A 23,747-nucleotide genomic window follows, 5' to 3' on the forward strand; every position below is an offset into this window, starting at 1 on the left:
CATAACTAGAAGCACAAAGCTTAGGAACAATGGGTGGAGACGTTTGGCTGCACGACATTGCAATATTTCCTAGTAAACTGGTGGACAGCGACACAATGTGTTCATTTGAGCTACAGCAACAGATACAGTAAAAGGGAGCTTAATGGCACATCTCAACATTTCTCAATATAAAGCAGAAGGATGCACCTTGGCAGATCGTGGGTATATACTGCAGTATATTATTAAATCAACTAGAGGGAAGATATCGCCACGACGTTTGCTGAGATTAAACAATATGTAGCCTATACTTTTATGCAGTCTGTTTAAACTTGTAGCGAGGAGCACCAGTAAAAGGCTGCAAGCATGTTGCACTGATGGACAGAAATGCGAACATTTAAATAAAAACAAGTGAACGCAAGTTTCAAGATAACATAAAAAAAGCTTTTCCGTTTTCACTACGTTTTAATAATATATGAACCACAAAAATAAGCTGATATCAATAGCAGCGTATCAAGAAACGCATTTAAACTGACTTGCGTGTATCAACCATCCGTGTTTTCAGCACCATGGACAGAGCTTATTCGCCTACATAAGGCGGACTTCAAACGTCTGTTTAAAAAAAAATGCAGAAAACTGTCACGTTTTACTTCTGCAAAAAATGAGTTCTTGCTTCAGAGAGCCATGAAGCTCTGACAATTCAATGGTATTTCCAAATAAAGAGAGGCAAAATAGCACAATTACTTTACTGCCCCAGTGGCAGAAGTCAACTCCTGAGAACAGACTGACAGGTGGTGGTCGCAGTTAATACTCAAGATCACAAAACCAGAGTAATTGAGTTTCTATAGAACGCATCGATATGGCTGAGTCCAGTTTTTAAGACATAAAGGCGGGGATTTATTTAATATCAAGCAAACTCGAGAGAAAGCACAATCGGTAAAGTTAAAAAGTATATCACTTTACCAGCGTGAAAACAGACCAGCTTCTGCATGTAAGACGTAGCGCAGTGGGACAATTGTGTTGGCCATCACTAGGTCTGTTGAGGGTTCTATATATCACAAAAAGTCAGTGACACTCGTACAATTCAAGAAAAATGCCTACTTCACAACACTCCTAAATGTGATTATTTGAAACTGCTGCTAAGGGATAACGGACAGGTGCGTGTTACCAAAAAGGAATGAAGTGTTAAAGAAGTGAATACGTTTTGAACAAATGGACGTTACGTCGTCCGTTATTTGTACTGTATTTAACTGTATTTCTAAACTTTTTATCCAGATTCTAAACATATTTTGATAAACAAAAATACTAGAAAAAACTAACACGCTACAACTTCACCAAAAGAAAAACCCTAAACATTACTGGTAATGAGCCAGCATCTGTCTTGCAAGGAATTAGTAACAGCGAAACACTAATTCACAGAATAGTATTTAGGATTGTTGTATTGCAGTATAATGCAAGATGTTTCTATTTATACACATCTGAATAAAAATGTGTTATCAATGGTAACCTGCTTAACTTGAAACCCTCTGCCAAAGAATGTAAACAAATAAGGCTTTAGAAGCGTTGATAAATAATATCAACATAGTCCTTCATGCTCCTTCAGATTTATGATTTAAATTTTTTAAAAGTAAGAATTTCGGGATTAAAAACAATTGCAATATGAAGGTCGTTCAACTAATCACTATTATTTTCTGAACGAGATAATAGAAAGTTGATCTCCTGTGTGTATTAAATGTTCAGAAAGATCTAGACTAAATGAAACAAGCAGGAAACAAAACGCTCGTTCAAAAGCAAAAAAAAAAAGTATAAAAATCGTTGAAGGACAGCATGTGCTGGATTTAGTTATATCATATTTGAAAAGTGTTGTCCATGGATAAAATATGCTACCCATTGTAATCAAATCTTGTTTTGTTCGCTTGTTTCTTTTTTCTGTTTGTTTGTTTGTTGTTGTTACAACCTCAGGTTATGTGAAGCCCCTGACCAAATCAATGATTGGATAAGAAACTGTTACTATGCATTTCTTACCTGGGGAGAACTGTCAGAGTCGCCAAAAGCCTCAAGAAAGTCTGTCGGACTTTTCCTCAGAGTCTGGTCAGCAGGCAGTGTGTTGTCATTAGAAGTCACAAACTTAAAGTCACTGGTTCTAGAACCTGTTGTCAGGTAGGCGTCATAATTGTAAGCGCTGCGTAAAGTTCCTGTGCCGTCAACATCTGCGTAATTAGGAGGGAGATAAGCGCTGGGGATGGCAACTGCTCCATCAAACAACAGTCTGGGCTTTCTCCTGCGACAAAACCTCACACCCACGATGATGATAATGAAGGTCAGAAAAAACGTGGACACAGACACCAGAGCGATGATCAGATAAGAGGTCAGTTTGGAATTCTTCTCATCATAAGAAATATCCTTCAGTTCTGGCACCTCAGCCAAGTTATCAGAAATAAGTAAATACATGGAACAGGTGGCAGAGAGAGACGGCTGTCCGTTATCTTTCACTGACACAATAAGGTTCTGTTTCATGCTGTCAGATTCAGAAATGTCCCGCTGTGTCCTGATCTCTCCGCTGTGGACACCAATACTGAAAAGTCCCGGATCAGTGGATTTCACTATATGATAGGAAAGCCAGGCGTTCTGGCCGGAGTCCGCGTCCACCGCTATCACTTTGGACACCAGAGAGCCTCCGTGTGCAGCTTTGGGGACCAGCTCGGTCATGAAGGAGTTGCCCTCCGGGGCGGGGTACAGTATCTGAGGAGAGTTGTCATTCACATCAGATATGAAGACACTGACGGTCACGTTGCTGCTGAGCGGAGGAGAACCGTTGTCTCTGGCCATCACCTGGACTTTAAAACTCCTGAACTGTTCATAATCAAACGACCTCACAGCGTGGATCACCCCCGTGTCTCCGTTAACAGACAGATAGGAGGACACCGGGGCACCGTTCACCTCACCGCCTAACAGAGAATAAATCACTGTACCGTTTTGTCTCCAGTCGGGGTCTCGAGCAGTAACGGAACATAAAGTGGAGCCAGGTTTGTTATTTTCGCTCACATATGCGCTGTACGACTGTTCCTCAAACACAGGCGGGTTGTCGTTGATGTCTGCTACAGATAACTGAACTGTTTTAGAGGAGGACAGAGGTGGAGAGCCCTCGTCAGTGGCAGTGATTGTAATGTTGTAATCAGACACTACTTCACGATCCAGTTGTCCTGTGGTCACCAGAGAATAATAGTTTTTAATAGAAGGAACCAACTTAAAAGGGACGCCTTGCTGAATGGAGCAGCGGACCTGTCCGTTACTTTCAGAGTCTCTGTCCTGCACGTTAACGATGCCCACCTCTGTACCAGGTGACACGTTCTCAGGTATGGGGTTAGTCACTGATTTCATATATATCACTGGAGCATTATCATTCACATCAGTGATATCAATCATTACTTTAGAATCAGATGAAAGTCCATAACCATCTTTGGCATCAATGCGCATTTCATATTTAGAATTACTCTCGTAATCAAGTGGACCTATGACTTTTATCTCTCCAGTTTTACTGTCCAGAGAAAAAACCTTTCTAGCTCTGTCTGAAATGCGGCTAAAATCATATGTCACCTCCCCATTTATTCCCTCGTCTACATCAGTGGCACTTACTGTGACGACTACAGTATCAAGGGCAGAATCTTCAGGTAGACTGGCTTTATAAAATGCTTTGTCAAACACTGGGGCGTTATCATTAGCATCTAACACAGTCACGATTATATTGGTAGTTCCTGACCTTTGTGGATTACCACCATCAACAGCAATCATCACCAAATTTAAATCATGCTCCTTTTCACGGTCTAATTCTTTGTCTAAAACCAACTCGACGTTCTTAGATCCATCACTATCGTCTCGAACAGATAAAACAAAATGTTCATTCTTTTGTAAACTGTATTGTTTAACTGTGTTTTGTCCGATGTCAGCGTCATGTGCTTCGTTTACTCGATATCGAGCTCCTTTGTCGGCCGATTCGCTTATTTCCAGTTTTATTGTATCCTTTGGGAAAACGGGTGAATTGTCGTTTACATCCTGAATGAGCAGTGAAATGCGGTGCAGCTCCAAAGGGCTCTCCAGGACTAGCTCGAATTTAAGCATACAGGAAACCTTCTCCCCACACAGCTCCTCTCTATCTATCCTTTCCCGAGTGACAAAATTTCCCGTTTTTAAATCAATATCACAGTAGTGCTGGTAGCTTTCCTCAGTATCAATTCGAGCTTTACGAGAGAACAATTTCCCTACTTCCAGCCCGAGATCCTTGGCAATATTTCCAACAATAGATCCAGGTCTCATCTCCTCCGGAGCAGAATAGCTGAGGTCTGCACTGATGATTTGGACGACGACAGTAAAGCCGCAGACAAAACTCAACAACGATTTCATTTTGTGGTCCATTGTTTCTCCCGAACGAAGATAGGAACACACAGATCACTTATATGTAATGGTAATGGCAACATTAGCCTCCGACGCTCCCTTAACAATGGCAGCTCTGGTTTCAAGGCTGGGATTACTGCCCTCTTGCAGTGGGTGGAGGAAAAAACTGCCTCATATCTGCAAGTGCGCAGCGACACTGTGGGATCAACTGGAAAATTACAAATGAATTAGCCAAAGACGATGCTACAGCTTCTGTCATAATGAGTTGAAACTGCAAGGCCTTAATCCAACATTAACATAAAACGTGTGTTTCATGTCATTGTCTTCGTTCATTTAAATACCCATGATTTATATGCGCACTGTAAGAAATACAATTCAGCACCATAAATGGCGTTGGAACAGAGGTAGGTCCATGGATTGTTTTTGACATTTCTTATGCGCAACTCTTACTTTGGTTGACTTAACACCTGGCAAACATGTCGCGGTCCTTGCTGTAGAGCATAGTGTCAACCAAAAACATCCAAAAATGACAACAACAAACGTTTGGTACCCTCAGTACTACAGGTATTCTAAATACACTCTTCAGGTGAAGAAGATAAAAACGTGTTCACATGTTTAAACCATGAGTCTTCATAGGTACCAACAAACTACCCACATTTAGTTTCTATGTTTAATTATATGGATGACACTATGTTGTCTCTTTGAGGCCTTGGAGCAAACGAAATATAACATTCAACTGCATACCTTAGAGTAAAGCAGTCTCTTAAGGCCACATCCAAGCATCTTCCAATTAAAATGTTAAACCTGTTAGGGTAGCAGAGGTCTGGGGGCAATGAACATAGCATACAGGGCTGCAGGCACTGTACAACCTGATCAGCTCATCAGTCTAATAGGGCCAACAAATATATTGAAGACAAAAATTCATAGTCAGACTCACAACAACGGGTAATGTAGAATTACTCATTCACTATGTTCTCAGGGTATCTGGGCTATGTGCGGAAACTGGAGCAAATACGCTTCAGTTACTTCATTATTTGTCCCAAGTAGGCTATTTGTGCTTCAGCAAGCACAAAACACATAGCAAAACATTAAACATACACTATAAGGTATAACATACAATTGATATTTATACATGCACAGGTTGACTTATACCTACACAGAGTCATTTAAGCTCCTCTGGGGCAGACTGCAAGTGTCCATCTTAACCTCACGGGGCATATAGATAATATAACAACTAAAATAACATTAAATACAGTGAGCATTACCTAACAACAACCCGTTATCAATGTAATGAAAATAACCATCAACAGAACGCGACTCGTCTCTGTTATTTTGGACATTGGCATCACGACGAAAATTAACACTAAAATAAAATTTACGGCATCTGAAATAATTTTACAAAAAAGCTTTATTATCACTGTCACTGTATCATTGTCATCATCACCATCACCTTAGCTCATTGAATTGTCAACAACAGCAGCAGGTACCTCCTCCTCCCAATAGCATTCAGTGATTTAGATGAGACAGGGGTGAAGGAATTCTTGTCTTTCATGACAACAGGGACATTTAAGGCCGGTTGTTACCATCTTCAACTCTCTTTAGGCACGAGCTAAAGATGCAAGCTCCGGGCACAAATACTAAAGCAGGCTGATGCAGTATAAACGAGCACTTGCATGTTGTCACGCTCCAGTTTTATCAACCAAGCCTGTACGAGTCATTATTTATTCACTTATTTATTTTATTTTCTCTAAAAATGTCGTTGGAATCCACATATTCATAGAAGACAAGCATATTCCTTTTCATAAAGTATGGAAATCGAATTTCAAAATGAAGCTGACACCTCTTATTCCAAGTCTAAAACAATCAGCATCAGATCGACATTTCGACTGAAACTTTAACCTATTTTCAGGTAAGCTCTTTTGTATCGTTAGGTGGCGTACCTTAACAATTAAGCACACTGAAATCCAGATTTGAGTTTATGGTAATGGTATTACAAAGGTTGCTGAAGAAATGTACAACAGTAAATGTTATATACGCAATAGAAACAGACCAGTGTTATAGGCTGTGATACCCCGTTGTCGCTAAGCAGTGGCTAACATCTCAATACTGCAATCGCTTGTAAACAGTTAGAAAAGGGGTGAAACCAACATTATGATGAAAATTTAAGAAGATATACAATGAGGGTGATGAAGTTAGGCATTTCCTGGCAAAAATATGATAGTATATTTATTAACAAATTAGTAATGCAAAGTGAAAAAGTTACTGCTCATGTCACAAATAATTTGACAAAGAACAATAAGAAGCAACTGATAAAATGCCAGTTTCACTATAAAGTGACAATCGCCGTTAGATGAAAAGTGGCCGTTTTACGTTCACCAAAGGAATCAATCTCAGACGCAACATCCACAGTTCAATTCCAAGTGGGAACTTTTGTTTTATGTCAAAAGCACCTACCCCATTCATTCTGAAAATTTTAATTCATAACGATATTAATAAATATTATTTAAAATTAAAAGGAACAAGCAAACATTTATGCCTACCTGGGGAGATTCATCTGGTTGACCAAAAATTTCAATAAAGTCTGTTGGACTTTTTTTCAGAGTCTGGTCAGCAGGCAGTGTGTTGTCATCATAAGAAGTCACAAACTTAAAGTCACTGGTTCTAGAACCTGTTGTCAGGTAGGCGTCATAATTGTAAGCGCTGCGTAAAGTTCCTGTGCCGTCAACATCTGCGTAATTAGGAGGGAGATAAGCGCTGGGGATGGCAACTGCTCCATCAAACAACAGTCTGGGTTTTCTCCTGCGACAAAACCTCACACCCACGATGATGATAATGAAGGTCAGGAAAAACGTGGACACAGACACCAGAGCGATGATCAGATAAGAGGTCAGTTTGGAATTCTTCTCATCATAAGAAATATCCTTCAGTTCTGGCACCTCAGCCAAGTTATCAGAAATAAGTAAATACATGGAACAGGTGGCAGAGAGAGACGGCTGTCCGTTATCTTTCACTGACACAATAAGGTTCTGTTTCATGCTGTCAGATTCAGAAATGTCCCGCTGTGTCCTGATCTCTCCGCTGTGGACACCAATACTGAAAAGTCCAGGATCGGTGGATTTCACTATATGATAGGACAGCCAGGCGTTCTGGCCGGAGTCCGCGTCCACCGCTATCACTTTGGACACCAGAGATCCTCCGTGTGCAGCTTTGGGGACCAGCTCGGTCATGAAGGAGTTGCCCTCCGGGGCGGGGTACAGTATCTGAGGAGAGTTGTCATTCACATCAGATATGAAGACACTGACGGTCACGTTGCTGCTGAGCGGAGGAGAACCGTTGTCTCTGGCCATCACCTGGACTTTAAAACTCCTGAACTGTTCATAATCAAACGACCTCACAGCGTGGATCACCCCCGTGTCTCCGTTAACAGACAGATAGGAGGACACCGGGGCACCGTTCACCTCACCGCCTAACAGAGAATAAATCACTGTACCGTTTTGTCTCCAGTCGGGGTCTCGAGCAGTAACGGAACATAAAGTGGAGCCAGGTTTGTTATTTTCACTCACATATGCGCTGTACGACTGTTCCTCAAACACAGGCGGGTTGTCGTTGATGTCTGCTACAGATAACTGAACTGTTTTAGAGGAGGACAGAGGTGGAGAGCCCTCGTCAGTGGCAGTGATTGTAATGTTGTAATCAGACACTACTTCACGGTCCAGTTGTCCTGTGGTCACCAGAGAATAATAGTTTTTAATTGAAGGAACTAATTTAAAGGGAGTGCCTAGTTGAATGGAGCAGCGGACTTGTCCATTAGTCTCAGAGTCTCTGTCTTGCGCGTTAATGATGCCCACCTCTGTACCAGGTGACACATTTTCGGGTATGGGGTTATTAAGAGATTTCAAACTGATTTCAGGTGTATTGTCATTAACATCAGAAATTTCAATTATCACTTTAGAATCTGAGGTAAGGCCGTATCCATCTTTGGCGGCTACGCGTATTTCATACATTGACTCTTTCTCAAAATCCAAAGGCCCTATTACTTTAATTTCTCCTGTGGTGTGATTTAAAGAAAATACTCTCCTGCCTGTTTCTGAAATACGACTTAATTCATAAGTCACTGCACCGTTTAGACCTTCATCTGCATCAGTTGCTTCCACTGTTACCACTACAGTATTTGGAGGAGAGTTTTCAGGCAGAGTGGCTTCATACACAGTTTGGCTAAACACTGGAGCGTTGTCATTTGCATCTAGGATGGTCACATGTACAGTCGCAGTGCCAGTTCTTTGAGGACTGCCTCCATCTAGTGCAGTGAGCAGTAATTTGAATTCCTGCTGTTCCTCCCGGTCCAATTCTCTATTCAACACTAGCTCTGCAAATTTACCTCCATCTGACTTTGACTGAATTTTCAACACTAAATAGTCATTGGTTTGTAATATATAGCTTTGAACTGCGTTTTGACCGATATCTATATCATGTGCCTCCAAAAGGCGGAAGCGAGATCCCTGTACAGCCAGTTCATTGATTTCGATCTTGATTTCATCTTTAGTAAAAACAGGCGAATTATCGTTGATATCGTGTATTTGTAGTGAAATGCGGTGCAGCTCCAAAGGTGCCTCTAAGATTAACTCAAATTTAAGGATGCAAGATGCCTTTTCGCCGCAAAGCGCCTCTCTGTCAATTCTTTCAGCTACAATCAAATCTCCCGTGTTAAGGTTTATGTCACAGTACCGTTCACGATTCAGCTCGCTGTCAATGCGGGCCTTTCGAGCAGATAGCTTCCCCACGTTTAAACCGAGGTCCTTGGCTATATTTCCTATGACAGATCCGCGTTTCATTTCCTCTGGAATAGAAAAGCTCACATCTCCGTTACCGATACAAAGCAGCTGAAGAAAAAAAACAGCGCTGTAAAGCAGGCCTGCCGCCGAATATCCATTGTGTGCCATCCTGGGACAAAAATGGAAAATATCTCAAGAGCGTTTAATGGTGTTGTTTGTCCCGCTGTGAAATTTTACGCGGTCCAGTATAACAACGAAAATCAGCTATAGTGAAAAACAATGTATTTGAAGCGAACGCTGACCAAAGCACATCCGAGGGTGTGATTTGACAAGGAGAACATCACAATGCACGAGCAAGAGGGGGAGGCGTGTTTCCTTTGCTGGTCAACAGCGACACTATGAGTTCAATTTCATCTCTGCACGTGAAAGATGAACAGTAAACGTTTGCACTGTCATTGTTTTCGTGTTCGATTTATTATATTTCGGCACCACTCCAAGCCTATAAAGAAAAGTTTATGAATATGTAAGCAATTATTAGTCATTTGAGAGGTTTATTATAGAGAATAAGCACATAATTTATATACAAATATCATGACACATTAATTATTGAAAAGCCAAAACCACCTTTAAAGGCTATGGTATGGTAACTGATTTCACAACAAAGCAGACAGTTCACTGCCTATGTGCAAATCAACTGTCTTTACTCTGACCCAAACCATTTTTTCTCTTGCTACAGAAGTTATTATTCTAGCCAAGTAGGAATTTCATGGATGAGGGTACCACTGAGAGAGTGATTAAATAAATATATTGTAGAGATAAACATAAGTAATAATCATTCAGTGGAGTGGGAGCTGTAAAATGATAAAAATGTACACTCAGTCTAATCTAAATTAACTGTTCCATTATGGAATATGTTGAAAAATCCTACTGAGCTACTATGCTCATAGGGGTGTACTTCCATGGTAGTACACACAACATATTTGCATATGAGGGACATAAATAACCTTTATGCTAATTCTTACTAAGAATTAAGTCCTTCGTAATTAAGCAACATTGCATTAAATCAATCTTAAAAGCATGTTTGTGGTCCTTAAAAGTGCCTCGTCTGGATACATCCAGGGCAGGGGCACATTTACGCAGATGAGGAAGAAGCAGGTCTTGAAGGCCCAGAGAGTCTTTAGGGTTCTGTTTCATAAAAATAAATTAAAAGAACTATCCGTGAATACTATATTAAAGGGATCTGATCTTACAACGTGTGATTTGATAACCCCTTAGAATTTGCTGGTGGGGGACCTGTGCAGTGTCCTCTCCATTACAAGGAGCACATAACCTATGGAGATTAGATTGGTTGGATTTATTTGTATCTGTGCTGGCTGGCTTGTCATGTATGGTTCAGGCCTCTACGCTGATTTTATTTTGTAATTTTCCTTTAAACATAATAATACATGCATCTCATTCATTTGCACCAAATATAATTTTACTAACATACTTAAAATTGTTAAATTGTAAAGTAGTATTTTAGTGAATACATCTGTAGCAAAAGCGAAGTCGTTTTTTCCTCTTTCTTGTTTCCTTCACTTTGAATATATGACTCTAAATAGAGCCAATTCCTGTACCTCAGCTGAAGTTGATACAGATAAAAATTAGCACTAAAACTGTAAGGAGTAATTTCAAATGTGTTTATAAATAGGACCATGGCTCTTTGTCAGCACAACACAGAAACATTTATGTGGTAAGTGGTTAAAAAAAGGTATCACAATAGTTTTAAGCCTTGATGACTTGTCTGAACAATTTCTTTGACAGACTATTCTTTGAGACTAACCAGCCTTCAACAAATACCAAAAAGTTCAGCACAACCATTTTAACATTCAATATCAGGACTTTTTAATATTTTTAAACCAAAACTGAAATGTGCTTGCCTCAAAAAGTTTAATAGTGACCTCCAGTATAATAACTAAATGGATGGAAGACAATATTGAATATTATCTCCAACAACATTCTCAAGAATATGGTGTTAATTTTTCTTGTATCACACACAATGCAGTTCAACGCTGTTGTAAGAAAACAAAACCTTGACTGTATAATGCAACAACGGGGGTGGGTCAAACTCATAAATAATCTACATGGAAAGTTATGTGTACATCGTATAAAGTGCTTTGATATTCAGAGAACATTCACAACATTCCTCCTTCTACAGAGGAGAACCAAAATGCAGCTCCTCAAACACAGCCAACTAAATGCAAAAAGGACATTATTATTATGACACTGTATTTTCAGGGCTACAGTTTCTGTGTTAATTATTCAATGTTTGGTCTAAAAGCATAGGGATTAGTATCACACATTACTCGAAGGACAGATCATACATATTTTAACATACTGCACAGTGATTGTAGGGAAGACTGGACTGCCTGCTTTTCAGAACAATGACACATCTGATAAATACCACAAACAAATGAAAGAAGATGTTTACTTCAGACTTCAAATTTCAAACCCTAAGACCACAAAAGTCCTTCCAGACCAACAGCTTAATTAAACATTATGTAAGAGGATTTTGTTGCATCTGTGAATTCATATGAACGCAAGTAAATATTTTCTATGATTTGCAACGCTGTCATACAAGACAGAAAAAAAATTGTTAAAATGGATGTTAAATAAAAAAACATATTCCTACCTCAGGAGATTCACCTGACTCTCCAAATACATCAGCAAAATCTGTTGGACTTTTCCTCAGAGTCTGGTCAGCAGGCAGTGTGTTGTCGTTGTAAGAAGTCACAAACTTAAAGTCACTGGTTCTAGAACCTGTTGTCAGGTAGGCGTCATAATTGTAAGCGCTGCGTAAAGTTCCTGTGCCGTCAACATCTGCGTAATTAGGAGGGAGATAAGCGCTGGGGATGGCAACTGCTCCATCAAACAACAGTCTGGGCTTTCTCCTGCGACAAAACCTCACACCCACGATGATGATAATGAAGGTGAGAAAAAACGTGGACACAGACACCAGAGCGATGATCAGATAAGAGGTCAGTTTGGAATTCTTCTCATCATAAGAAATATCCTTCAGTTCTGGCACCTCAGCCAAGTTATCAGAAATAAGTAAATACATGGAACAGGTGGCAGAGAGAGACGGCTGTCCGTTATCTTTCACTGACACAATAAGGTTCTGTTTCATGTTGTCAGATTCAGAAATGTCCCGCTGTGTCCTGATCTCTCCGCTGTGGACACCAATACTGAAAAGACCCGGATCGGTGGATTTCACTATATGATAGGAAAGCCAGGCGTTCTGGCCGGAGTCCGCGTCCACCGCTATCACTTTGGACACCAGAGAGCCTCCGTGTGCAGCTTTGGGGACCAGCTCGGTCATGAAGGAGTTGCCCTCCGGGGCGGGGTACAGTATCTGAGGAGAGTTGTCATTCACATCAGATATGAAGACACTGACGGTCACGTTGCTGCTGAGCGGAGGAGAACCGTTGTCTCTGGCCATCACCTGGACTTTAAAACTCCTGAACTGTTCATAATCAAACGACCTCACAGCGTGGATCACCCCCGTGTCTCCGTTCACAGACAGATAGGAGGACACCGGGGCACCGTTCACCTCACCGCCTAACAGAGAATAAATCACTGTACCGTTTTGTCTCCAGTCGGGGTCTCGAGCAGTAACGGAACATAAAGTGGAGCCAGGTTTGTTATTTTCACTCACATATGCGCTGTACGACTGTTCCTCAAACACAGGCGGGTTGTCGTTGATGTCTGCTACAGATAACTGAACTGTTTTAGAGGAGGACAGAGGTGGAGAGCCCTCGTCAGTGGCAGTGATTGTAATGTTGTAATCAGACACTACTTCACGATCCAGTTGTCCTGTGGTCACCAGAGAATAATAGTTTTTAATAGAAGGAACTAATTTTAAAGGGACGTTTTGTTGAATGGAGCAGCGGACTTTGCCGTTAGTCTCAGAGTCTCTATCCTGCACGTTAATGATGCCCACCTCTGTACCAGGTGACACGTTCTCAGGTATGGGGTTACTGAGTGATTTCAGGTATATCACTGGAGCATTATCATTCATATCAGTAACATCTATTATAACTTTAGCATAAGAGGTTAGTCCTAAACCGTCTTTAGCTTGCACTCTCATTTCAAAAGAACTACTTTCTTCAAAGTCAATCACGCCAGTTACTCGAATTTCTCCTGTTTTAGGATCAATAGAAAATACATTTACATCGTCTTCAGATAAGTGGCCGAAATGATATGTCACATCTCCATTCACTCCTTCATCTGCGTCAGTAGCACTAACCTGAATCACTACAGTATCTAAAGGAGAGTTTTCAGGCAGACTGGCTTTATAAACGTCTTGGCTGAACACTGGAGCGTTATCATTAGCATCCAGCACAGTGACGTGTATGACTACTGTACCTGATCTCTGAGGAGAGCCTCCATCTAAAGCTGTCAGAAGCAAATTTATCTCCTTTTGCTTTTCTCGATCAAGTTTATTTTCCAGTACGAGTTCAACCTTGTTACTATCAACAGCAAGAATAAAATTGTTATTCTTTTGAAGGTTGTACCTTTGAACAGCATTTTGACCTATATCTGCGTCATGGGCCTCCTCGATAGAGAAGCGGTTACCCTTCTCAGCTGACTCTCTGATTTCCATTTCAATCAAATTTTCTCTGAATTTTGGCGAGTTGTCGTTTACATCTTGAATATGAAGACTTAGTCGATGAAGCTCCAGTGGATTTTCTAACACCAGATCCACTTTCACAACACACGAGGGTTTTTTGCCACAAAGACTTTCTCGGTCAATTCTCTCCGATGTGATCAAATCTCCGGTATTCAGATTAATGTCACAGTACCGCTTCCGAGTCCCCTCAAAATCAACACGGGCCTTTCGTGACGTCAAGGTTCTCAGATCAAGACCGAGATCTTTGGCTATATTTCCAATAACAGAGCCGCGTTTCGTCTCTTCTGGGATAGAATAACTCAGGTCTCCATTAACGAGGTGCAGCGTTACAATAAAGAAAGCGAAGCAGGAGAAGGGACGAATCGCTGAAAATCCTTTGTCTTCCATCCTGACACAACCAGGCGTCTCCGGCTTGTACAACTTATGTCTTTATGTTCGAAAACATAGAAACTGTCCAGAAATACAAAATAATCCAACACTGAACAGCAATGTGTGCGATAAAATATGGTCAGGAATGTCACAGTTTCTCTAGAAAATCCGCAACTGATACCTACTCAGTGGTGGGTGGAGTGGTGAGTGCCTGTTTTCTGTCAGCCAACAGCGACACCAGGAGCCATGTTTTATCTTCACACTAGTATGCAATGAAAAGCCTTTCACTAAGTCTCAACTACGTTAAAATCACATTAACATTATGTTCAAATGAAATTTGCATGCGTTTTTGTAAATTTTCTTTAAACCACACTCAAGAACTATTCATTTTAACTCGCTGAGCTTTAATTATGTTCATCTCAATACAGCGAGGCTCAGTGAGATTCGTTTTGAAATGTGTTACCTTCACTAGACTTTCTGCAGAATGCCATATAAGGAATACATAATAAATACTAATTGAAAGAGAAAGAAAAGTCAAGTTCAGTATAACGTTATAATATTCACCAGCTTATTGACTTATATACTTAGCATACAATGATAGAAGATGTGATATACACAGAATTCAAAATTGCAATGTTTCATTTAGTATGGAATTTGTTATTATTTTTATTATTATTATTATTAGTAGTAGTAGTAGTAGCAGTAGAAGTAGTAGTAGTAGTAGTAGTAGTAGTAATAGTGGGAGTAGTAGTGGGAGTAGTAGCGGCAACATCAAGGATAAACATATCTCCAGCTTCGGTGGTGCCTCAGCAATGCAGGACTGTTTCAGCACCATGGACAGCTACTCTGTGATTTGATGGGACTGATGAAAGAGGGATATTAATCTCTGTTTTGGGGTTCTTAGTGTTCTTCTATTCTAATAATGTCAGTTAGAAACATATTCACAGAAGTAAACGCTACCTTCTTCCAAGACCTAACGGTTAGCCGACGTAAAAATAAAGTTACTGCGTTTCCATCAGTGGCAATTAGTGACACCTGCTGATGACGGGAAGAACAAAACCGTTTTAAAGTAAAGAATGTAAAACCACTCAAGAGAGACTGCAAAGAACTACTGATATAAAAAGTAATAATTCTGTGACAGCTTCTCACATATGTGAACTTCAATGGTGAAAAACATATTCTTGTAATAGTACATTTTCACCAAGAGGCCAGGATTTTCTGATGACAAATATGAACCTGAAGCAAATCCGTGGTCACAAGTGATTTTGCACCAAGAGTTAATGCCAAATACGTGCTACTTAAAACAATCCACAGATAGCAACTTTATAATACCAACAAACTGACAGACCGTCCGACTCAGTTAATCATATTTAAAGTTCATCTGTCTGAGGTAGAGACCATAAAGAATTGAAACATGTGTGCTGATAAGGACGAATATCAAGAAACAGCGTCAACAAATACAGTCTCGTGGCAGTGAAGGACAATGTCAAAAATGTAATAATTCGCTCACCTCATTTAAAAAGGAAGTAGCAACCTAAAAGATGAAAGTTTCATTCCATTATGCAAGCAATTCTCTTCAACAACCACAAATATCACTTTACAATTTCGGAGACAAGCACATGCTGCAGCTAAAGAGGATTCGTAAACAAGGCAGAAATGCATTGTGATCACTTAAGAACTTTGAACATTTCCTACCTCTACAGATAACTCTAAATCTTCAAACGGATCAGCAAAGTCTGATGGGCTTTTCTTCAGAGTCTGGTCAGCAGGCAGTGTGTTGTCATTGTAAGAAGTCACAAACTTAAAGTCACTGGTTCTAGAACCTGTTGTCAGATAGGCGTCATAATTGTAAGCGCTGCGTAAAGTTCCTGTGCCGTCAACATCTGCGTAATTAGGAGGGAGATAAGCGCTGGGGATGGCAACTGCTCCATCAAACAACAGTCTGGGCTTTCTCCTGCGACAAAACCTCACACCCACGATGATGATAATGAAGGTGAGAAAAAACGTGGACACAGACACCAGAGCGATGATCAGATAAGAGGTCAGTTTGGAATTCTTCTCATCATAAGAAATATCCTTCAGTTCTGGCACCTCAGCCAAGTTATCAGAAATAAGTAAATACATGGAACAGGTGGCAGAGAGAGACGGCTGTCCGTTATCTTTCACTGACACAATAAGGTTCTGTTTCATGTTGTCAGATTCAGAAATGTCCCGCTGTGTCCTGATCTCTCCGCTGTGGACACCAATACTGAAAAGTCCCGGATCGGTGGATTTCACTATATGATAGGACAGCCAGGCGTTCTGGCCGGAGTCCGCGTCCACCGCTATCACTTTGGACACCAGAGAGCCTCCGTGTGCAGCTTTGGGGACCAGCTCGGTCATGAAGGAGTTGCCCTCCGGGGCGGGGTACAGTATCTGAGGAGAGTTGTCATTCACATCAGATATGAAGACACTGACGGTCACGTTGCTGCTGAGCGGAGGAGAACCGTTGTCTCTAGCCATCACCTGGACTTTAAAACTCCTCAACTGTTCATAATCAAACGACCTCACAGCGTGGATCACCCCCGTGTCTCCGTTAACAGACAGATAGGAGGACACCGGGGCACCGTTCACCTCACCGCCTAACAGAGAATAAATCACTGTACCGTTTTGTCTCCAGTCGGGGTCTCGAGCAGTAACGGAACATAAAGTGGAGCCTGGTTTGTTATTTTCACTCACATATGCGCTGTACGACTGTTCCTCAAACACAGGCGGGTTGTCGTTGATGTCTGCTACAGATAACTGAACTGTTTTAGAGGAGGACAGAGGTGGAGAGCCCTCGTCAGTGGCAGTGATTGTAATGTTGTAATCAGACACTACTTCACGATCCAGTTGTCCTGTGGTCACCAGAGAATAATAGTTTTTAATAGAAGGAACCAACTTAAAAGGGACGCCTTGCTGAATAGAGCAGCGGACCTGTCCGTTACTTTCAGAGTCTCTGTCCTGCACGTTAATGATGCCCACCTCTGTACCAGGTGACACGCTCTCAGGTATGGGAGTAGTCAGTGATTTCATATATATCACTGGAGCATTATCATTCACATCAGTGATATCAATCATTACTTTAGAATCAGATGAAAGTCCATAACCATCTTTGGCATCAATGCGCATTTCATATTTAGAATTACTCTCGTAATCAAGTGGACCTATGACTTTTATCTCTCCAGTTTTACTGTCCAGAGAAAAAACCTTTCTAGCTCTGTCTGAAATGCGGCTAAAATCATATGTCACCTCCCCATTTATTCCCTCGTCTGCATCAGTGGCACTTACTGTGACGACTACAGTATCAAGGGCAGAATCTTCAGGTAGACTGGCTTTATAAAATGCTTTGTCAAACACTGGGGCGTTATCATTAGCATCTAACACAGTCACGATTATATTGGTAGTTCCTGACCTTTGTGGATTACCACCATCAACAGCAATCATCACCAAATTTAAATCATGCTCCTTTTCACGGTCTAATTCTTTGTCTAAAACCAACTCGACGTTCTTAGATCCATCACTATCGTCTCGAACAGATAAAACAAAATGTTCATTCTTTTGTAAACTGTATTGTTTAACTGTATTTTGTCCGATGTCAGCGTCATGTGCTTCGTTTACTCGATATCGAGCTCCTTTGACGGCCGATTCTCTTATTTCCAGTTTTATTGTATCCTTTGGGAAAATGGGTGAATTGTCGTTTACATCCTGAATGAGCAGTAAAATGCGGTGCAGCTCCAAAGGGCTCTCCAGGACTAGCTCGAATTTAAGCATACAGGAAACCTTCTCCCCACACAGCTCCTCTCTATCTATCCTTTCCCGAGTGACAAAATTTCCCGTTTTTAAATCAATATCACAGTAGTGCTGGTAGCTTTCCTCAGTATCAATTCGAGCTTTACGAGAGAACAATTTCCCTACTTCCAGCCCGAGATCCTTGGCAATATTTCCAACAATAGATCCAGGTCTCATCTCCTCCGGAGCAGAATAGCTGAGGTCTGCATTGGTGATATGGACGAAGACAGCAAAGCCGCAGACAAAACTCAACAACGATTTCCCCTTGTGTTTCATTGTATTTACCAGAAAGAAGACACAGACAAGCAAATTTTCCTTTTCGCCAAAAGGAATAAACGGAATGGCAGAACGAAGGAAGGCCGCTACTATGACAATGGCAGCTTAGGTTTTCATGGCAGCATTACCCCCTTTGCAGTGGGTGGAGAAAGCCTTCATATATCTGTGAGTGAGCAGCGACGCCGTGAGTTTATTTAAAATATTACAAATAAACAACTTCGATGAAAAAATGTCTCAGTTGTTGCCATGATCAACACTGCAATGCCATATTTTAGTGTTAACATTCAAAGTGATGCGATCTTATTGGGGTTTTTGGTTTGAGTAAAAGGCGCATACTGACATCACCATTCAGAACCATGGACAGCGTTTGAACGGCGAGTATTAGACCAAAAGATTTCTTGCATTTAACTTTTCTGCTCTTAAAGAATTGAGACAGACTGATCACTGAACACAGAAACATACTTCTGATCTTACATTTGAAGTGAAAATACAGGTATAAAATAACAAGAGAAAAGACGTGCTCAAATTTTAAACATGACGAGACCTTGAATATTTGTAATTCAACAAAACAGATGACTATTTTATTTTTATGGCAAATTATTCAGCGGTTAACTACAGTACACTCAACTATGAAATCTAATACACAAATGTGGCAGCCAATGTCTGATGGCCATATCAATACACTAAACGATCTGCATATTGAACAACCTGCCTTTTTTCTCAATTAAGAAAATCTAAAATTTGATTAAAATATGTTTAGTCAGCATGTGAATCTACGAAGTATTGCACATACAAATTCATCTTGTATGATTGCTACTTTTATCATTGCTGGAAGGAAAGGAACACGTGCAAAGGAGAGTTATCAACGGAATGAAGGGATTGCCGTCACAGATACCCTGTAACTGGCTTCTTCTAAAAACTTTAACCTATACTCACATTGACCGTTTCACCTGCAAATAATTAAATTCATGTTTCTTGGGTGGCGAATTTACTTTATTCCAAAAGCATAGGATGGTGAAAATCTTTTGAATCTTAATCAAGCAATGGGCGAAAAGCGAAAAAAGCAAACAAAATTTAAATCAATCCAACTATATTGTTGAAGAAATGCATAACAAGGCAACAAAATAGACACCCAACAGTCAGGGTTTCGTGTCATGAATATAGAGGCTTATATACAAATTTCATACAAGCGGGAAAACACTCATGTTCTGAATAACCCAACACATACTGAAATATTTAAATGTAAGGTAATAGGAAGTCTATGGAGATAAAATTTGATAGTCAAAAGCAAAGACAAGTTTTATATAAAGTTATATGTGGCCTACCTCTGGAGAGTTATCTGGTTGCCCAAACACGTCAGCAAAGTCTGTTGGACTTTTCCTCAGAGTCTGGTCAGCAGGCAGTGTGTTGTCGTTGTAAGAAGTCACAAACTTAAAGTCACTGGTTCTAGAACCTGTTGTCAGGTAGGCGTCATAATTGTAAGCGCTGCGTAAAGTTCCTGTGCCGTCAACATCTGCGTAATTAGGAGGGAGATAAGCGCTGGGGATGGCAACTGCTCCATCAAACAACAGTCTGGGCTTTCTCCTGCGACAAAACCTCACACCCACGATGATGATAATGAAGGTCAGGAAAAACGTGGACACAGACACCAGAGCGATGATCAGATAAGAGGTCAGTTTGGAATTCTTCTCATCATAAGAAATATCCTTCAGTTCTGGCACCTCAGCCAAGTTATCAGAAATAAGTAAATACATGGAACAGGTGGCAGAGAGAGACGGCTGTCCGTTATCTTTCACTGACACAATAAGGTTCTGTTTCATGCTGTCAGATTCAGAAATGTCCCGCTGTGTCCTGATCTCTCCGCTGTGGACACCAATACTGAAAAGTCCCGGATCGGTGGACTTCACTATATGATAGGACAGCCAGGCGTTCTGGCCGGAGTCCGCGTCCACCGCTATCACTTTGGACACCAGAGAGCCTCCGTGTGCAGCTTTGGGGACCAGCTCGGTCATGAAGGAGTTGCCCTCCGGGGCGGGGTACAGTATCTGAGGAGAGTTGTCATTCACATCAGATATGAAGACACTGACGGTCACGTTGCTGCTGAGCGGAGGAGAACCGTTGTCTCTGGCCATCACCTGGACTTTAAAACTCCTGAACTGTTCATAATCAAACGACCTCACAGCGTGGATCACCCCCGTGTCTCCGTTAACAGACAGATAGGAGGACACCGGGGCACCGTTCACCTCACCGCCTAACAGAGAATAAATCACTGTACCGTTTTGTCTCCAGTCGGGGTCTCGGGCAGTAACGGAACATAAAGTGGAGCCAGGTTTGTTATTTTCACTCACATATGCGCTGTACGACTGTTCCTCAAACACAGGCGGGTTGTCGTTGATGTCTGCTACAGATAACTGAACTGTTTTAGAGGAGGACAGAGGTGGAGAGCCCTCGTCAGTGGCAGTGATTGTAATGTTGTAATCAGAAACTACTTCACGGTCCAGTTGTCCTGTGGTCACCAGAGAATAATAGTTTTTAATAGAAGGAACCAACTTAAAAGGAACGTTTTGCTGAATGGAGCAGCGGATTTGCCCGTTTGTCTCTGAATCTGCATCCTGCACGTTAATGATGCCCACCTCTGTACCAGGTGACACGTTCTCAGGTATGGGATTAGTCAGTGATTTCAGGTATATCAACGGGGAATTGTCATTCATGTCAGTAACATCTATTACAACTTTAGCATAAGAGGTTAGTCCTAAACCGTCTTTAGCTTTCACTCTCATATCAAAAGAACTACTTTCTTCAAAGTCAATCACGCCAGTTACTCGAATTTCTCCTGTTTTAGGATCAATAGAAAATACATTTACATCGTCATCAGATACGTGGCCAAAGTGATATGTCACATCTCCATTCACTCCTTCATCTGCGTCAGTAGCACTAACCTGAATCACCACAGTGTCTAAAGGAGAGTTTTCAGGCAGACTGGCTTTATAAACGTCCTGGCTGAACACTGGAGCGTTATCATTAGCATCCAGTACAGTGACGTGTATGACTACTGTACCTGATCTCTGAGGAGAGCCTCCATCTAAAGCTGTCAGAAGCAAATTTATCTCCTTTTGCTTTTCTCGATCAAGTTTATTTTCCAGTACGAGTTCAACCTTGTTACTATCAACAGCAAGAATAAAATTGTCATTCTTTTGAAGGTTGTACCTTTGAACAGCGTTTTGACCTATATCTGCGTCATGGGCCTCCTCGATAGAGAAGCGGTTACCCTTCTCAGCTGACTCTCTGATTTCCATTTCAATCAAATTGTCATTGAATTGCGGCGAGTTGTCGTTTACATCTTGGATATGAAGACTTAGTCGATGAAGCTCCAGTGGATTTTCTAACACCAGATCTACTTTCACAACACACGAGGGTTTTTTGCCACAAAGACTTTCTCGGTCAGTTCTCTCCGATGTGATCAAATCTCCGGTATTCAGATTAATGTCACAGTACCGCTTCCGAGTCCCCTCAAAATCAACACGGGCCTTTCGAGAAGATAAGGTCCTCAGATCAAGACTGAGATCTTTGGCTATATTTCCGATAACAGACCCGCGTTTCATCTCTTCTGAAACCGAGTAACTCAGGTCTCCATTAACGAGGTGCAGCGTTACAATAAAGGAAGCGAAACAGAGGATCGGACGGAACACTGAAAATCCTTTGTCTTCCATCCTAACACGAAAATGTTCCAAGGCTTGTAGAACATAAACTTTCCAGGACGAAAAATAAAGTTTCCCTAAAACATTCAATAATCCGATATTTAAGAGCAATATACACGACAAAATATGGTCGGAAATATGACCGTTTCTCTGGAAAATCCGCAGCTGATGTCTGTAGTAGAGGGTGGAGTGGTGAGTGCCTATTTTCTGTCAGCCAACAGCGACACCATGAGTCATTCTTTTTATTTTCACACTAGTATGTGATAGAGCATCCTTCATTAAGTCTCAAACTACTTTAAGACAATATTCCCATTACGTTCAAATGAACTGTGCATGTGTGGTAAAAAAAAATAATAATTGTCTTAAAGAGAGATGTTCACCTCAGTACAGCAGAGTTCAATACGATTTGGTTTGAAATAACCTCCCTAGCTTTCTAAAGAATGCTACTGGCAACAGATAAACAAATACCACTTGAGACTCCGAAAGAGAGGCCGAGCTGGGTACAACAACAAAACATTTACTAACACTGTGACTGTAATATCACTCTGGCTGCACCTAACAATTGTTTTCATCATCGATTGATCTGTAAAATGTTGTCTCAATTAATCAGGTAGCTGTTTCATCCATAAAATGGCAGAAAATTGTGAAAAATGTTGATCAGTGTTTCCCAAGATGACGTCCACAAAGATCTTGTTTTGCTCACAAACCAGAAGTCCAGTTTACTGTCAGCGAAAAAATACAGGAAATGTTCACATTTAAGGAGCCTGGATTAGAGGACTTTGACATTTTTGTTATCTTGAAAACTTACTCAAACCAATTAATCAATTATCACATTAGCATGTTATTAATTTAATAATCGACTAATAATTGATTAACCAATTAATCACTGCAGTTCTAAATATCACGTAACATAACGTAATATAAAAATATGGTAAACAGTATTCACGATCAAAAGTTTTAATTTACTATAAATACATTTATTAATATCAGCAACATTATTACTACTAACATTCGGACAGAGTGGACGAGGAGAAACAGACATTTCAAGCTGAGGTTGTGCCTGAGCGCCTCGGGACTATGCCATTGCCATGGGCCGCTAATTTAAGACTTGATGGAACTGATGGCACAGAGATATTGAACGCTGTTTTGTTCTCTTAGTCAGTGTTTTTTTTTTTGTTCGTTTGTTTGTTTGTTTGTTTGTTTGTTTTTTTGTTGTTGTTGTTTTGTTTTGTTTTCCAGTTTTATACTTTTTTAGACATTGTGACAAAATTATACTCAAATTTATTCTAAGACCTTACTGTTAGGCACCTGACTTTAAAAAAAAGTTGCTGCACTTCCATCAGCCTCCTGATGACTACTGATCAGTGACACCTGCTTACAGCTAAAAAAAATTGTTTAACAGCAAAGAATTTAAGGAAAATACTCGGGACAGACGGCACAAACCCCTTGACTTAAAATAAATATTTTTTTCTGTGACAGTTTCACACATCACTACATCTTGCTGGCAAAAATGTTCATGGAATTATGCATTTCCCCATGTAGTCCAGGCTTTTTGCTGGCGAATATGAACAGGAAGAAACTCCTTGGTAACCAATATTTTTTATATCAAATTAATCATACTTAAAATGATCCGCAAAACGCAATTTCATAAAACCAAAGACTTCTCAATAAATTACAATTAAAGATAATTTCACGTAGACAGGGAGTGAAAAAGAATCGAAACTTATGTGCTGACGAGTAAAAAAAAAAAAAAAAAAAACATTAACAAATACAGTCCTATGACAT

At 40.6% G+C, this 23,747-nt stretch overlaps 5 protein-coding genes across 5 annotated transcripts; all 5 read right to left on the reverse strand.

Moving 5' to 3' along the window:
• Window positions 1-101: 101 nt before the first annotated feature.
• Window positions 102-4,415, reverse strand: LOC146326827 (protocadherin beta-15-like). Its single transcript, XM_084718262.1, has 2 exons — window positions 2,002-4,415; window positions 102-110 (listed from the first exon to the last, which is right to left on the reverse strand). Exons 1-2 carry the CDS (start codon window positions 4,387-4,389, stop codon window positions 102-104), a joined length of 2,397 nt encoding a protein of 798 aa, XP_084574388.1. The 5' UTR covers window positions 4,390-4,415.
• A 124-nt stretch (window positions 4,416-4,539) lies between these two features.
• LOC146326828 (protocadherin gamma-A4-like) lies at window positions 4,540-9,392 on the reverse strand. The gene is made up of 2 exons (XM_084718263.1): window positions 6,909-9,392; window positions 4,540-4,545 (listed from the first exon to the last, which is right to left on the reverse strand). Exons 1-2 carry the CDS (start codon window positions 9,306-9,308, stop codon window positions 4,540-4,542), a joined length of 2,406 nt encoding a protein of 801 aa, XP_084574389.1. The 5' UTR covers window positions 9,309-9,392.
• A 1,939-nt stretch (window positions 9,393-11,331) lies between these two features.
• LOC146326829 (protocadherin gamma-A11-like) lies at window positions 11,332-14,257 on the reverse strand. The gene is made up of 2 exons (XM_084718264.1): window positions 11,812-14,257; window positions 11,332-11,373 (listed from the first exon to the last, which is right to left on the reverse strand). The coding sequence occupies exons 1-2, from the start codon at window positions 14,194-14,196 to the stop codon at window positions 11,332-11,334; spliced, it is 2,427 nt and encodes an 808-aa protein (XP_084574390.1). The 5' UTR covers window positions 14,197-14,257.
• Window positions 14,258-15,849: 1,592 nt separating this feature from the next.
• LOC146326830 (protocadherin beta-15-like) lies at window positions 15,850-18,264 on the reverse strand. The gene has a single exon (XM_084718266.1). The coding sequence runs from the start codon at window positions 18,262-18,264 to the stop codon at window positions 15,850-15,852; it is 2,415 nt and encodes an 804-aa protein (XP_084574392.1).
• An 822-nt stretch (window positions 18,265-19,086) lies between these two features.
• On the reverse strand, window positions 19,087-22,104 carry LOC146326831 (protocadherin gamma-A4-like). Its single transcript, XM_084718267.1, has 2 exons — window positions 19,590-22,104; window positions 19,087-19,092 (listed from the first exon to the last, which is right to left on the reverse strand). The coding sequence occupies exons 1-2, from the start codon at window positions 21,972-21,974 to the stop codon at window positions 19,087-19,089; spliced, it is 2,391 nt and encodes a 796-aa protein (XP_084574393.1). The 5' UTR covers window positions 21,975-22,104.
• Window positions 22,105-23,747: the final 1,643 nt, after the last annotated feature.

The sequence above is a fragment of the Lutjanus erythropterus genome, chromosome 5 (genome assembly GCF_056507025.1).
Source record: "Lutjanus erythropterus isolate fLutEry1 chromosome 5, fLutEry1.hap2, whole genome shotgun sequence".
NCBI lineage: Eukaryota > Metazoa > Chordata > Actinopteri > Lutjaniformes > Lutjanidae > Lutjanus > Lutjanus erythropterus.